Genomic DNA, 13,649 nt, shown 5'->3' with positions numbered 1-13,649 from the left:
CTGAAAAAGTGTGCTGATTTTTTTATATATATATATATATATATATTATATTATATTATATATAAATATAGATATGCATATGTAAGATGGCCTAAAGAAGACATTCACTGTATTGCAATTCTTAAATGGAAATGTTTTGAAGCATTGTATCCTAATTCATGCATTTGCAATAGATCTTTGTTTCTTTTTACTGTTGTATTTTAGAAATGAGTCTCATGTTTGAAAATTAGATCTGCCAGTTTGGGTATCACTACTTCAGCTAAGTAAAGGGTGCCCAAATAAAACAGTATGAATGTAGTATTTTTGCCTTGTGTGAAGCAGTTCCACTCCAGCAAATAGGGGGTGGAAATGTAGAAAAAACTATTTCAAAGTCTATCTTTTTCCTATATGAAAATAAACATTAAATGGCAAATTTCTCATCTATTTTGTAATTTTTAATTCTAATTGTATTCTTTTTCATCAAAGACAGATTTTGCAGTTCCATAACATGCCACTGTGGTAAATCACATATACAATACTTAATCATATTTGTGTAGCTGTTTCATTTATAATAATTCCTGTAGCTATTGTTAACCATTGATCAATATTACCATACCCTTGCAATGCAAGCATTTTACAGTATGAACGGAGATTTAATAAATGGGAAATATTGTGGTGGATGGAACAATTAGTAAGAATAAATTGATAATGTTGCAAAGAAATTCTGTGGGGTATTGGAAAGCCCTAACTTCTAAAATTGGCTTCATTACACTTTAAGAGGAAACTGCTGTACAGATGATTATGTGTATCAAAAATAACACACATTATAAATTATTGCATTTTAGACGGTTCACATTTAGCAACTGTAGTTGGGACCAGTAACTTGGTTGTTAAGCAAAGTGGTCATAGTGAAAAATTCTAATCAACTAATTAAGATCACAGAATTGAACTTGTTATCTTGCAGTAAGCACTTTTTAGGACCTGCCTCTCCATGGAAAAAAATTGCTCAGGAAGATATAGCATGCTGATGGAATCTCTCCACTAGTAAAGGACAATATTTGTAGCTCAGGGTTGACCTGTAGTCCTTGGTGCTCTCTGAGCTTGGTTGTTTTCTTGCAGATGTTTCATTACCCAAACTAGGTAATACTCCTTTAACGTTCCTCACTAGCACTGATAATGTTACCTAGTTTGGCTGATGAAATGTCTGCAGGAAAACAAGTTCAGACAGCACCAAGAATCCTCTCCATTTTGCAAGGGAGGGGTCAGCACAGAACAATGCATGCTGACTATAAAGGTGATACCGGGACAGATACACTGCAAGAGGTAAATGCAGGCACTGGTTGCAGAGTTACTTTTTTATCATCGTACTCTCAGATGGTCACTATAAGAGGACATCACTAGGCAAAGCCACTGGGAATCATGAAACTACTGCCTGGGATGGTCAGTCAATATTTCTCTCTAATGATTGCAGAACAAATTCTGGTCTGGTGAGAACAGAAATATAAGCTCAATTAAACAGTATTTTTTAATGACAAAAAAGGAAAACAGGATGAAAATATGTACATCATCAAAGAAAAAAAAACATAGAAAATGTTTTTAAAAGGTGGAAAAAAGTGTATATAATTTTAGCAGTAAAGAATTACAATTATATATTCAATTATCTAATGCATTTAGATAATACTGTTATTCAAGTACAAATACATTACAGTATTAATATAATTATAATAATGAGTCTTCAATACACTAGCTTCTTATTTTATCTCTAGTTTGGAAGAATTTTAAAATGTCATGATTTAGATCAAGAGTAATCAAACTTTTTAATATTCAGTGAAGTTATTTCTAAACGGATTTAATAGCTAGCATATAATTTTCATTAGCTATATGCTACTGCAAAATGGGAATATGTTGCCTCTGTGATGCACACTTCTCACACAATTTCACTATGTTGGCAATGCCTACAATTACTAATTTCATGGGAAATATCTCAAGCTTTTAAAGTGTAAAGATAATTTTGATCAGATATACTTCAACATTGGCACGCAAAGATCAATACATTTAATGTGGCATATTTTAACATCAGGTGAATAAAAATGTTCTCAGCTGATATACAGGAGTGGGAAAGTCAAATTGTACATGTGAAGGAAGGTTGTAAACAATTAAGTGATGGTGAAGTTCAAACATTAAACACTAATCAAATTTCCCAACTAAAATGCACACATAAAGGTATCAAGTGTCCATTTATGACAGTAGTGCTTGGCAGTTGCTGTTGCTACATTTCAGCTTTAATTGAAGATCTTTCACATTTTATTGCCACTTACCGGCTGTTCGTAATTTTTTCTTCTCACCCACGCAATCAATTATTTGATGTTTATTTTCACCTTGGGGATGTGAGTAATTAAACATGAAACGCAACTACATGGACCCATCACATACAGTACCTATATATTATTTAAAAGAGAAACACTAGGTAAGTGCAAATCCAATCACGTTTAATACAATGAATTCTGCTTAAAATATCTTGGCTGCACTGAACCCAGGTGGGACGTGGGGTTTAATAGAAGTCAAGATTGAAGTTGTAGCTAGTATGATAATTATGTATAAAGGTAGCCTTTGACATGACCTAGTTGAGACTAGATTTATGTTACTAAGCAAGACATTTGTGATTTTTGCCCAAATTTCTGACTTTTTTTTTTTTGGTCACAGTTGTTAAAGTATACTGCACTTGTTAAGTGAAGCACCCAGTCCTTCACATTGAATGAATCTGGCTTCCTCCATTGATCTTGCTGGTTAGAAGCCAACTGAGAAATTTACAAATAGTGACCCGAGACAAGAAGCTGCAATCATCATAAATACATGCTAATTGCCAGATAACACAAATTTTGATCATATGTCAGTGGGGAAATGTTGCAATGGTCGTAAGTGTGAGGACTGATCCTAAGTCATTTTTTGAGTGCCACTTAAACTTCAAAGTTGCTAACAAATGGTTTTAAGAAAAGGTACATGCACCTGTACATTTATTGTGGCACATGCAAAAGAATAGGGGTTGAGTTTTAGTGTCAATATTAAGTGTTACTTTCTTAATTTTTTTGATGCCTTCCCCTTAGGGATATCACTGGTGAATCTCAAATACTTAAAAAGGGCTTCCTTGCAAAATTAAATTGGTGTTGAGTACACAGATGACATTAAACCATGTGGGGCTGATATAGTTTTGTCTTGATGTGAAGCTGCTGGGATTTACAAACAATCAATTATAGATTTGGGAATCCAGCCAACTTCGCCCACAAACTGTAACACAGAATAAAAGTAGAAAATCTTACCTCTATTATGCAAGACGGCAGACATGCTCAAATTATGCTTGACTCCTGGTGATATTTTATGCAAACAATGTATACACAGTTTGTGTCATTCGTTTCTTAGTGTTTTTCTCTTTTCTATGGCCACAATTTCCTGGTAGTTGGTCTGCCCGATCAAAAAAAAAAAAAGCACTCCAAACTGCTTAACTTCAGAATACATGTAGACTAAATTGAGATGTTCTAGTTGCTGATATTAAAGGCTCCTTTAAACCCAGCTCAATTCTGGATGATTTAATGGCTGCAGCCATGCCCCCCCCCCCCTTTTCACTACAACATAGAAGTGCCCTGTTTGAGATATCAGTTCAAGGTCAGTCCAGCCTGCAGACTGGGATTTCCCAGTGGTACTACATCCAAGAGAGCATCCTGTCTGCTGTGGTTTTATTTTCATGCCTTCAGGCCAAATTTCAGGGAGTTACACAGATATTATGTGCACGCTCCTGTGCTGAACTGGATATTTTAAGGTCTGGGCTATATTTGGCCCTTTGATTGTCCTTGTCCAGGCCTCTGCAGCAGCAGCAGGGAGTGGTGGCAGCAGCCTTCCACAACGGTTCATTTCTCATATAACCCCTTGAGAACAATAACTGCCCATCTATTCAGTTTTTGTCACTATCATATAAAAAAGCTGTTGAGATGATAGAGAGTTCAGAGAAAACCAACAAATATGATTAGGAGATATTAAAACACATGAAAAAACATTTCAGGAATAGGGCTATGTCTAGTTTGATGAAAAGAACTACGGGTGACATGGTATCCAATATCTGAAGAGCTGCCACAAAGAGGGGTCAACCTATTCTCCAAAGTTCCTGAGGACAACATAAGTAATAAGGGTTATGAAGGAGATGGAATGGGATTTTTTGCCACCACCTGTTGGCTGCGCCTGATTGGTCTCCAACTTTCCACTTCCCACAATTGGGCTCTGCCTTTTCTCTTTGGCTGCAAGGGCCCTAGCTCTTCGGCCTAGCGCTCCTGTCACAGCCCCTCCCATCACAACCACTTAGTCACAGGCCTTTCTCCAAATGGGCACAAAACCGCATTCACCCCAGACTTTTGGGCGCATGGGACATTTTGCCGCCAGCCAGTGACGGGTTACCACTCCCGGCCCTACCGGAACGTACCAAGAGCACGCACCTGCTTGGGGCACACACATGCCCGGTACAGAATTCAACTTCTGTGCATGCATAGAAACCAAATCTTGCGTGTGCGCAATTTCTGTTTTGTTTTGCTTCTGCGCTGTGTTGAAAACTGGACAGAAGAGCTGCTGGTCACTGATGCAACCGGCAAAACAAGGTAAGAGCTGCTGGTATGTTCCCACTTGCTCGCCTGTGCAAATATGCTCCTGGTGGCGTTGCGGCTCTTCCTCAATGTTCTGGCCGATGGGCCATGGCAGGGCGGCCCTGAGCTCCAGCCGCGCAGCTTCTCTGTGCTCTCCTGTATGCGCCAAGAGATGCCTGTGGTGTGGAAAGCAGAGAGCAGGCCATGCGGCTGGATATCATGCTGTTGGCCCCAGCTGCCGCTCTGTGCCACAGTGAGATTCGGCTGCTGCGCATGTGCAGTAGCCGAAGTCTCACATGGACGTCCTTGCGGCAGCGAGATTTGGACAAAAATTTCCAATTTCTTTGCTTTCGCTAGAATCGCGCAGGTTGTGCGTGCAAGGTGCATGCATGCCCAGCAGCAATGGAGCGAGGTTACGTGCTCCATTTCTATCACTGGTTTGTGGCCTAGCCCTGCTTCCAGCCAATCAGAGGACCAAGAACTTCTAGTTTGCATGGAACTTTCCTCTTGCTCTCTATGTACGGAGGTTTTGCACAGAGGGTTTTCAACCCTTCTGTTTCTCTCCACTGAACAATCCCACCACCTTCTCCCTCATTCCAATGAAACAGGAAAGTTGGAGAGGGGTGTGATTGAAAGGTTGGGCCAAACAGGTAGGGCCCTTTCAGTGAAGGAGAAAAGGCATAGCCCAATAGTTGGAGGTGGAAGGCTGAAGACCAATCAGGCGCAGCAAACAGGAGGCGGCGAAAAGTCCTAGACCCTCAAGGAGAGATCTAACTTAGAACTAAGAAATTTTCTGACAATGAGAATAATGAATCAGGAAAAAATTGCATTGAGCTATGGATGCTCCATCACTGGAGACTTTCAAAAAGAGACTGGATACCCATTTGTCTGCAATGACATAGGGCAGTGTGGGTGAAACTTTTTGGCACTAAGTGCCGAAAAAGGAATGTGTATACAAAAGCATCGGAAATCAGAAGTGCAGTTCTCTGGCGCACGCGTGCACCAGGAAGCTGAGTTTCCAGTTTCTCCCCTGCACTGGAAGAAGAGTCCAACACGGTAATTCCTCTAGTCTTATTGGTAGGGACTGAGTTTTTCAAAACTCAGTCCCTACCAATAAGACTAGAGGAATTACCATGTTGGACTCTCCTTCCAGTGCAACGAGAAGACCGTTCAGGTAGGTACAACGGTCCTTCTAATGCGCACCTGTCAACTGCTCTTCTGGTTTCTGGTGCACATGGGAACGTCTCTTCTGGTTTCTGGCTCTCCCATGCACATGAAAAAGCAACAGGTGATGGCTGGCATGTTTGGAGAGATGGTTCTGCATGTCACTTTCACCACACATGCCATAGGTTTACCATCACGGACATAAAGTCTCCTGCTTGGAGTTGGACTAGATGACCTCCAGGGTCCCTTCCAATTGGTTATGGCTCCTGCTCTTGAAACTACCCTAGAGGTAGTCCTCAATCTACAACCACAATTGAGCCCAAAATCTTTATTGCTAAGCAATACATTTTTAAGTGAATTTTGTCCCACTTTACCACCTTTCTTACCACAGTTCAGTGAATCACTGCACTTGTTAAATTAGTGACACAGTTGTTAAAGGAATCTGTTCCCCATTGACTTTGCTTGTCAGGTCACAAAAGAGGATTGACTACAAACCATAAATACGAGTCAGTTGCCAATGTGGCTGAATTTTGACCAAATGGCCATGGGGATGTTATAATAATAATAATAATAATAATAATAATAATAATAATAATAATAATAGTTAGAAGGGACCTTGGAGATCTTCTAATACAGCCCCTTGCTTAGCCAGGAAACCCTACACTACTTCAAATGGTTATCCAACATGTTAAAAACTTCCAGTGTTGGAGCATTCATAACTTCTGGAGGCAAGTTGTTCCATGGACTAATTGTTCTAAGTGTTGGGAAATCCCTCCTTAGTTCTAAATTGCTTCTCTTTGTTTAGTTTCTACCCATTGCTTCTTGTTCTACCCTCAAGTGATTTGGAGAAGTTCTCCCTCTTCTTTGCAGCAACCCAAGATATTGTAACACTAAGATATTGTAAGATTGCTATCGTGTCATCTCAATGCTTCTTTTCATTAAACTAGACATATCCAATTCCTGCCACTGTTCATGTTTTAGCCTCAAGTCCCCTAATCACCTTAAAGTTTCAATGGCCATAAGTGTCAATGGTTCTTAAATCACTTTTTCTCAGTGCCCTGGTAAGGCTGAATGGTCACTAACCTAACGGTTGTAAGACAAAATCCTTAAATTATGTTATGCGTGTCCAGTCACACTTAAGTTGTGTGTCCAATCACACTTGGCCAATAAAAAAATATATTCTATTCTAATTCTTATTTCTATAGAATAGGAAATGGTGTATTTTCTTATTTTTATTTCTATATTCTAATTCTTATTTCTATATTCTAATTCTTATTTCTATATTCTATTCTATTCCTATTCTATTCTGGGTGAGGGATGATGGTTCTTAAGTCACTTTTTCTCAGTGCCCTCGTAAGGCTGAATAGTCACTAAGCCATCAGTTGTAAGACAAAATCCTTGTTATGTGTGTCCAATCACACTTGGCCAATAATTTTATTCTAATTCTTATTTCTATAGAATAAGAAATAATATATTTTCTTATTCTTATTTCTATATTCTATTAGAATTCTTATTTCCATATTCTATTCCTATTTCTATCCTATTCTGGGTGAGGGAGCAGGGCCTCGCTGAGGGAAAAGCAACTTTCGCGCGCTTTCCTCTCCCCTCCCCTTAGAGGCAGAGCGGGGCGCCTGCGCAGTTCAGGCAAGGGGGCGGAGGAAAGCCTCGCTCCCCGTTTGGTGGTCCTCTCGGCAGGGGTTCCATGGCAGAGGCGATAGGCGCCCGCCTCGGTCGGAACCGATTCTTCGGCGGTTTCGTATGCGGAGCGGCCCTGGGTGCCACAGTCGCGGGGCTGCTCGACAAAAAACTCCTCAGAAACCCCGACTGGCCACCGAGCGCCGCCTCGCCCCAGCCGCAAGAACCGCGGCCATCAACACCATCACCGTTGGGAGGTAATGAGGTGACAGCGCAAGCGTCCCGGGGAAGGCGAAATGATGCGAAAAGTGGGCGTGGCTGAACGGAGTCAAGAGCAGGGTTTGGCAAAGCTGGACTTCAACTCCCAGAATTACTCAGCTAGCATGATTGGCTCAGGAATTCTGGGAGTTGAAGTCCGAAGTCATAGAAGAGGCAACTTTGCTTACCCCTGAGCTAAAGCAAAGGTGGCTGAGGAACTCTGGGAGCTAAAGTCCACAAGCCTTAAAGCCGCCAAGGTTGGAGGACCCCCTGAGCTAGAGGGCGAGTGCGCAGGTGTGGGATACTCCGGCAGCCTCTCCATGCAAAAGGAACAATGGTGTGTGTGTTTTTTAAAAACCCCCAAAACTGTGGTTGCTTAGCTGCTTAGCACAACACCCAGTCAGAAAATAAGTTAGTTAGACCTGGTTGTACAATGGAGAAAGGTGATGAAGTAATTTGGAATTGACTGTACAAAGACAGTTCTTGCATCAACATCTGACATCCTATCAATCACTTCTCTTGACAATCTTTTTGATTAATCTGATTATTAATTTAGTATTATTATAATAGAATAGAATAGAATTCTTTATTGGCCAAGTGTGATTGGACACACAAGAAATTTGTCTTTTGTGCAAATGTTCTCAGTGTACATAAAAGAAAACATGTTTGTCAAGAATCTTGAGGTACAACACTTAAATAAGCAATGAGGAAACAATATTAATAAAAATCTTAAGGATACAAGCAACAAGTTACACTCATATAGTCATAAGTGGGAGGAAATGGCTGATAAGAATGATGAGAAAAAACTAGTAGTAATAGACTTAGTAAATAGTTTGACAGTGTTGAGGAAATTATTTGTTTAGCAGAGTGATGGTGCTCGGGGGAAAAAACTCTTCTTGTGTCTCGTTGTCTTGGTGTGCAGTGCTCTGTAGCGATGTTTTGAGGGTAGGAGTTGAAACAGTTTGTGTCCAGGATGCGAGAGGCCAGTAAATATTTTACCCGCCCTCTTTTTGACTTGTGCAGTATACAGATCCTCAATGGAAGGCAGGTTGGCAGCAATTGTTTTTTCTGCAGTTCTGATTCTCCTCCGAAGTCTGTGTCGGTCTTGTTGGGTTGCAGAACCAAACCAGACAGTGATAGAGGTGCAGATGACAGACTCAATGATTCCTCTGTGCTCTCAGTGTACATAAAATAAAAGATACATTTGTCAAGAACCATGAGGTACAGCACCTAATGATTGTCATAGAGGTCAAATAATAATATTAATTCATATTAATCAGATCCCTGGCATTTGTTTTTAACCTGCTGTGCCAAGGATCATGTCAGAATTTGAATTTTGGTTCCCCAGGATTATTTTCAAAGATCTATGAATGGGAAGGAATAGCAACTTCAACTTATTGCCGGGTACAGGTAGAGTCCTTGGCTTACAACCGCAGTTGCACTCTTAAGTTTCTGTTGCTAAGTGAGACAGTCCTTACGTGAGTTTTGCCCCACGTTACAACCTTTCTTGCCCCAGTTGTTAAGTAAATCACTGAACTCATTAAGTTAATAACACTGTTGTAAAGTAAATCATTACAAAACCCCATTGATTTTGTCAGGAGGTCACAAAAAGGGATCATGCGACCTCGGGATACTGCAACCGTCATAAATATGAGTCGGTCGCCAAGCTTCTGATTTTTGATCATACGACCATGCTGTAATTTTTGACACAAATTTGAGGGCGATCTTAAGTCTTCTTTTTCAGTGCCATAGTAAGTTTGAACAGTTGTGGAATAAGTGGTTGCACAAATTGCAACAACAATTGAGCCCCAAATTTTCATTGCTAAGCAATGCAGTTGTTAAATAAATTAGGCCCCATATTATGACTTTTTCTGCCATGGTTGCTAAGTGAACATTAAGTGAATCTGGTCTCCTTGCTTCTCAGAAGCTCCCTGGGAAGGTTGCAAATGAACACCTTAGGAGGAGATGTGGTTCTGACCAGTTCTGGAGAACCAGTAGCAGAAATTTTGAGTATTTCAGAGAACTAGTAAATACCACCTCTTAACTGTCTCCTTCCATCATCTATTCTCTGCCTCCTGACTCCCAGCTGATCCGGAGGAAATGGGGATTTTACAGTATCCTTTGCCTGCCACACCCACCAAGCCACATCAGCAAGCCATGCCCACAGAACCAATAGTAAAAAAAATTGAATCCTACTGCTGCTTAGGACCCAGATGTACGAGGGTTGCCCAGAAAGTAATGCACCACGTTTTGTTTCTTCAACAATTATTTATTGAACACAATGAAACTTACACACAAGAAAGAATGATATTTCTTCTACACTCCCTATTTTTCCACATAATCTCCGTCCCGTTCTATGGCCTTCCTCCAGTGAGACACAAGGGCGTGTATCCCCTGTCGGTACCACTCCTTGTTCTTAATGGCCTCACCCTCTGTTCTTCTGTTTTTCTAATGGCCTCACTCTCTGTGCCCAGCGACTAACCGTACTTCTGTTGACTGCAGATTCTCCATCAACTGTACACAAACGTTTGTGAATGTTCCCAACAGTTTCTTTCTCCACAGTGAGAAATTCAATGACGACACACTGCTTGTAACGTCCATCACTTACAGACGCCATTTTGAAACACTGCTGTAGCTACGCTATCTGTCTGAAGAAACAGAAAATTTACACACGCACTCCTGACAATTCAAATAATGTACACCTAAAGCTTTGCATTCATACCATTACTGTAGGCTGAGGGGGAAAAATGTGGTGCTTTGCTTTCTGGGCGACCTTCATATTTAAAAAAATATACCTTCCATTTCTTTTCTTCCTTCATACAATGAAAATCACCCAGCACCCAGAACTAAAAAATAGTTTTCTCTATCTTGTGTTTCTTCAGTGTAGGGCACAATTATTGGTAATTGCATACTTTGACCATTGAGGTGACTTAAACTTATTGGTATTACTGTTGCTATAGAAATATGAAATTGAAACCTATGTTTGAAAGATTGTGACACTATAATTATTTTTCTGATTTGTAAAAAGTTGGCTCTGATTTTTAAAATGTGACGTGATTTCTATATGGCAGTGATGGTGAACCTTTTTTCCCTTGAGTGCCAAAAGCTTGTGCACACACACTATCGCGCCTGTGCGAGTGCCCACACCCATAATTTAATGCCTGGAGAGGGCAAAAATTGCCTCCCCTGCCCCTTCCGGAGGCCCTCTGGAAGCCAGAAACAGGCCATTTCCCGACTTCTGGTGGGCCAAGTAGGCCTTCTTTTCATCCTCCCCAGACCCCAGAGGCGTCCCTGGAGCCTGGTCAGGTTCCAGAGGCCCCCTGGAAGCCCAAAATATGCTCCCAGAGCCTCCATGCAAACCGAAAATCAGCTGGCCGGTGTACACGGGGGCAACAGCTCACTTGCCAGCAGATATGGCTCCGCATGCCACCTGTGCCACCCGTGCCGTAGGTCAATATTTCCCAAACTTTTTTGAGCCGCGGCACATTATTCACATTTACAAAATCCTGGGGAACATTAAGGGGGGGGGCTAAAAAAAGGTTGGACAAAAAAAAATCTCTCTCTTCCTCCCTTTCGCTCTATTGGATTTGTTATTATGTATTGTTTTTACTTTGTTGTGAGCCGCCCCGAGTTTGCGGAGAGGAGCGGCATATAAATCCAATAAATCTAATCTAATCTAATCTATTTCTCTCTCTCTCTCTTTCTCTCCCTTCCTTCCTCTTTCTTTCCCTCTCTCTCTCCATCCCTTTGTTTCTCCCTTCCTCTCTTTTTTGCTCTCTTTCTCTCCCTTCTTCCCTCCCTCTATGTCTTTCCCTCACCCTCCTTCCCCCCTCTTTCTCTCTCTCGCTTGCTTTCTCTGTCTCTCTCTTGCTGTCTTTCTCCCCCCTCTCTCTTTCTCTTTCTTGCTATCTCTCTTTCTCTATCTCTCTCTTTTTTTGCTTTCTCTCTCTTTCTCTCTCCCCCCTCTCTCTTTCTCTCTCCCTCTCTTGCTATCTCTTTCTCTCTCTTGCTATCTCTCTCTTTCTTTCTCTCTTTCTCGTACACCACGCCGCAGCAGGGGCATTGGGCAGTAGCCGTGGGGCGGTGGCAGGGTGGTCAGCTGTGAGGCGGAGCTCTGGAACGGAGGCACCGATGGCGGTGGCTGAACGTGTTGCTAGACGCTGTACATGCTGGTATTGCGCTGGGCATGGGCGTGGGGCAGTCACACAATGCCAGCATGTAGGGCATACAGCAACATGTCCAGCCGCCGTCGGTGCCTCTGTCCTGGAGTTCTGGCTCGCTGCCGACCACCCTGCCCCCGCCCAGCGGCTACTGCCTGGTGCTGCTGCTGCCGCCACCCTCTCACTGCCGCCGACCTCCCACCAGGCTCCAAAGCTCACCTGCCGCCGCCGCCAGGAAAGCTCCAGCTAGGCGGGGCGCTGCAGCTGCCGGAAAACTTGGAAGGCTCAAAGAAGGAAGCTCAGCTTCCGGTCTCACAACTTTTTGCTCTTCGCAGTCTCAGCAAAAAGTTGCGAAACCAGAAGCTGAGCTTCCTTCTTCGCAGCACACCTGACTATGTCTCGCGGCACACTGCTTGGGAAACACTGCCATAGGTTCACCATCACCACCACTCTATGCCTTTGTTTCAGGAAAAAAGTTCTTTTTCTTTCTCTCTTAGAACCTGGACCAACACTTATATTGGAAAGATATGGATTTCCTGTAGCTGGAACTCAAATCAGATATTACACCAATCATGCTCTCTCTTATGATCAAGTCAAACGAGTACCTAGATGGGTGATTGAACATATTTCCAAAAGTAAAACTTCAGGTATTTAAACAGTTGCTCTGTGTGGGTATTGCAATTAGCTTCCTTCTTAGAAAGAGAGGGACCCCTTGCCATGTATGAATCATAAAGTTGCAATAGAAGATTTGTTCCCCCTGGCTGCAATCTTATCTTTACAAGGAATCTTCGACTTATGACCACAAACTGAGCCTAAAATTTATGTTGCTATGTGAGACTTAAGAGTTTACCTAACCAAAGCAGGTGTAAGTGGAAACTTCGATTCATCTTAGAAAATAACCCCAGGCATACTTGAGTTTTGCCCCATTTTACGACCTTTCTTGCCACAGTTATTAAGAGAATCATTGCATTTGTTAAGTTAGTAAGCTGGTTCTTAAGTGAACCAGCTTCCCTATTGACTTTGCTTTAAAAAGATTGCAAAAGGGGGCCATATGACCTCTCCCGGACCTTGCAACCATCTCATAATGAGCCGGGGTGGCGCAGCAGGTAGAGGGCTGTACTGCAGGCCACTGAAGCTGACTGTAGATCTGAAGGTCAGCGGTTCAAATCTCATCACCGGCTCAAGGTTGACTCAGCCTTCCATCCTTCCGAGGTGGGTCAAATGAGGACCTGGATTGTGGGGGCAATAGGCTGGCTCTGTTAAAAAGTGCTATTGCTAACATGTTGTAAGCCACCCTGAGTCTAAGGAGAAGGGCAGCATAAAAGTCGAATAAATAAGTAAGTAAGTAAGTAAGTAAGTAAGTAAGTAAGTAAGTAAGTAAGTAAGTGTTAGTTACCAAGTGTCTGAATTTTCATTATGTGACCATGGGGATGCGGCAACAGTCTTAAGTGTGAAAAGCAGAGGTTCTCAACCTTTTTAATCCCATGACCCCTTAATACAGTTCCTCATGTGTGGTGATCCCCAACCATAAGTCTAGCGTCAATTCTCCCAACAGAGCTTTAAGCTAATTGGCAGGAAGATGAGAGGGACACGCCCACTGTAAGTGCCTGATTGGTCGGATTGTAAAAATATGTTCCAAGGCGCCAGAATAGAAGCTTTAGTTCCTAACACCACGGGGAATTTGTCTTTTTCCTTGGTGTTAGGTGACCCCTGTGAAACATTTGTTCAACGCCCCAAAGGAATGCTGACCTCCAGGTTGAGAACCACTGACTTAAAGTCTCCTCCAGATATCTTTTTTTAAAAAAACAGCAGTTTTGTAAGTTGCTCT

The 13,649-nt window shown here is 42.0% G+C and overlaps 1 protein-coding gene across 1 annotated transcript in view; it reads left to right on the top strand.

Annotated features, from left to right (window-relative positions):
* The first annotated feature begins 7,393 nt into the window (after positions 1–7,393).
* EXOG (exo/endonuclease G) overlaps positions 7,394–13,649 on the top strand; it is a 41,921-nt gene continuing 35,665 nt past the window's right edge. The window contains exons 1-2 of the mRNA XM_070727817.1: positions 7,394–7,660; positions 12,319–12,468. Of these exons, the coding sequence (XP_070583918.1) occupies positions 7,471–7,660; positions 12,319–12,468 (340 nt within the window). The 5' untranslated portion in view covers positions 7,394–7,470. The remainder of the gene's footprint in view (positions 7,661–12,318; positions 12,469–13,649) is intronic.

The sequence above is a fragment of the Erythrolamprus reginae genome, chromosome Z (genome assembly GCF_031021105.1).
Source record: "Erythrolamprus reginae isolate rEryReg1 chromosome Z, rEryReg1.hap1, whole genome shotgun sequence".
NCBI lineage: Eukaryota > Metazoa > Chordata > Lepidosauria > Squamata > Dipsadidae > Erythrolamprus > Erythrolamprus reginae.
The sequence above is the reverse complement of the archived record's forward strand: the minus strand, read 5'-3'. Positions and strand labels throughout refer to the sequence as shown.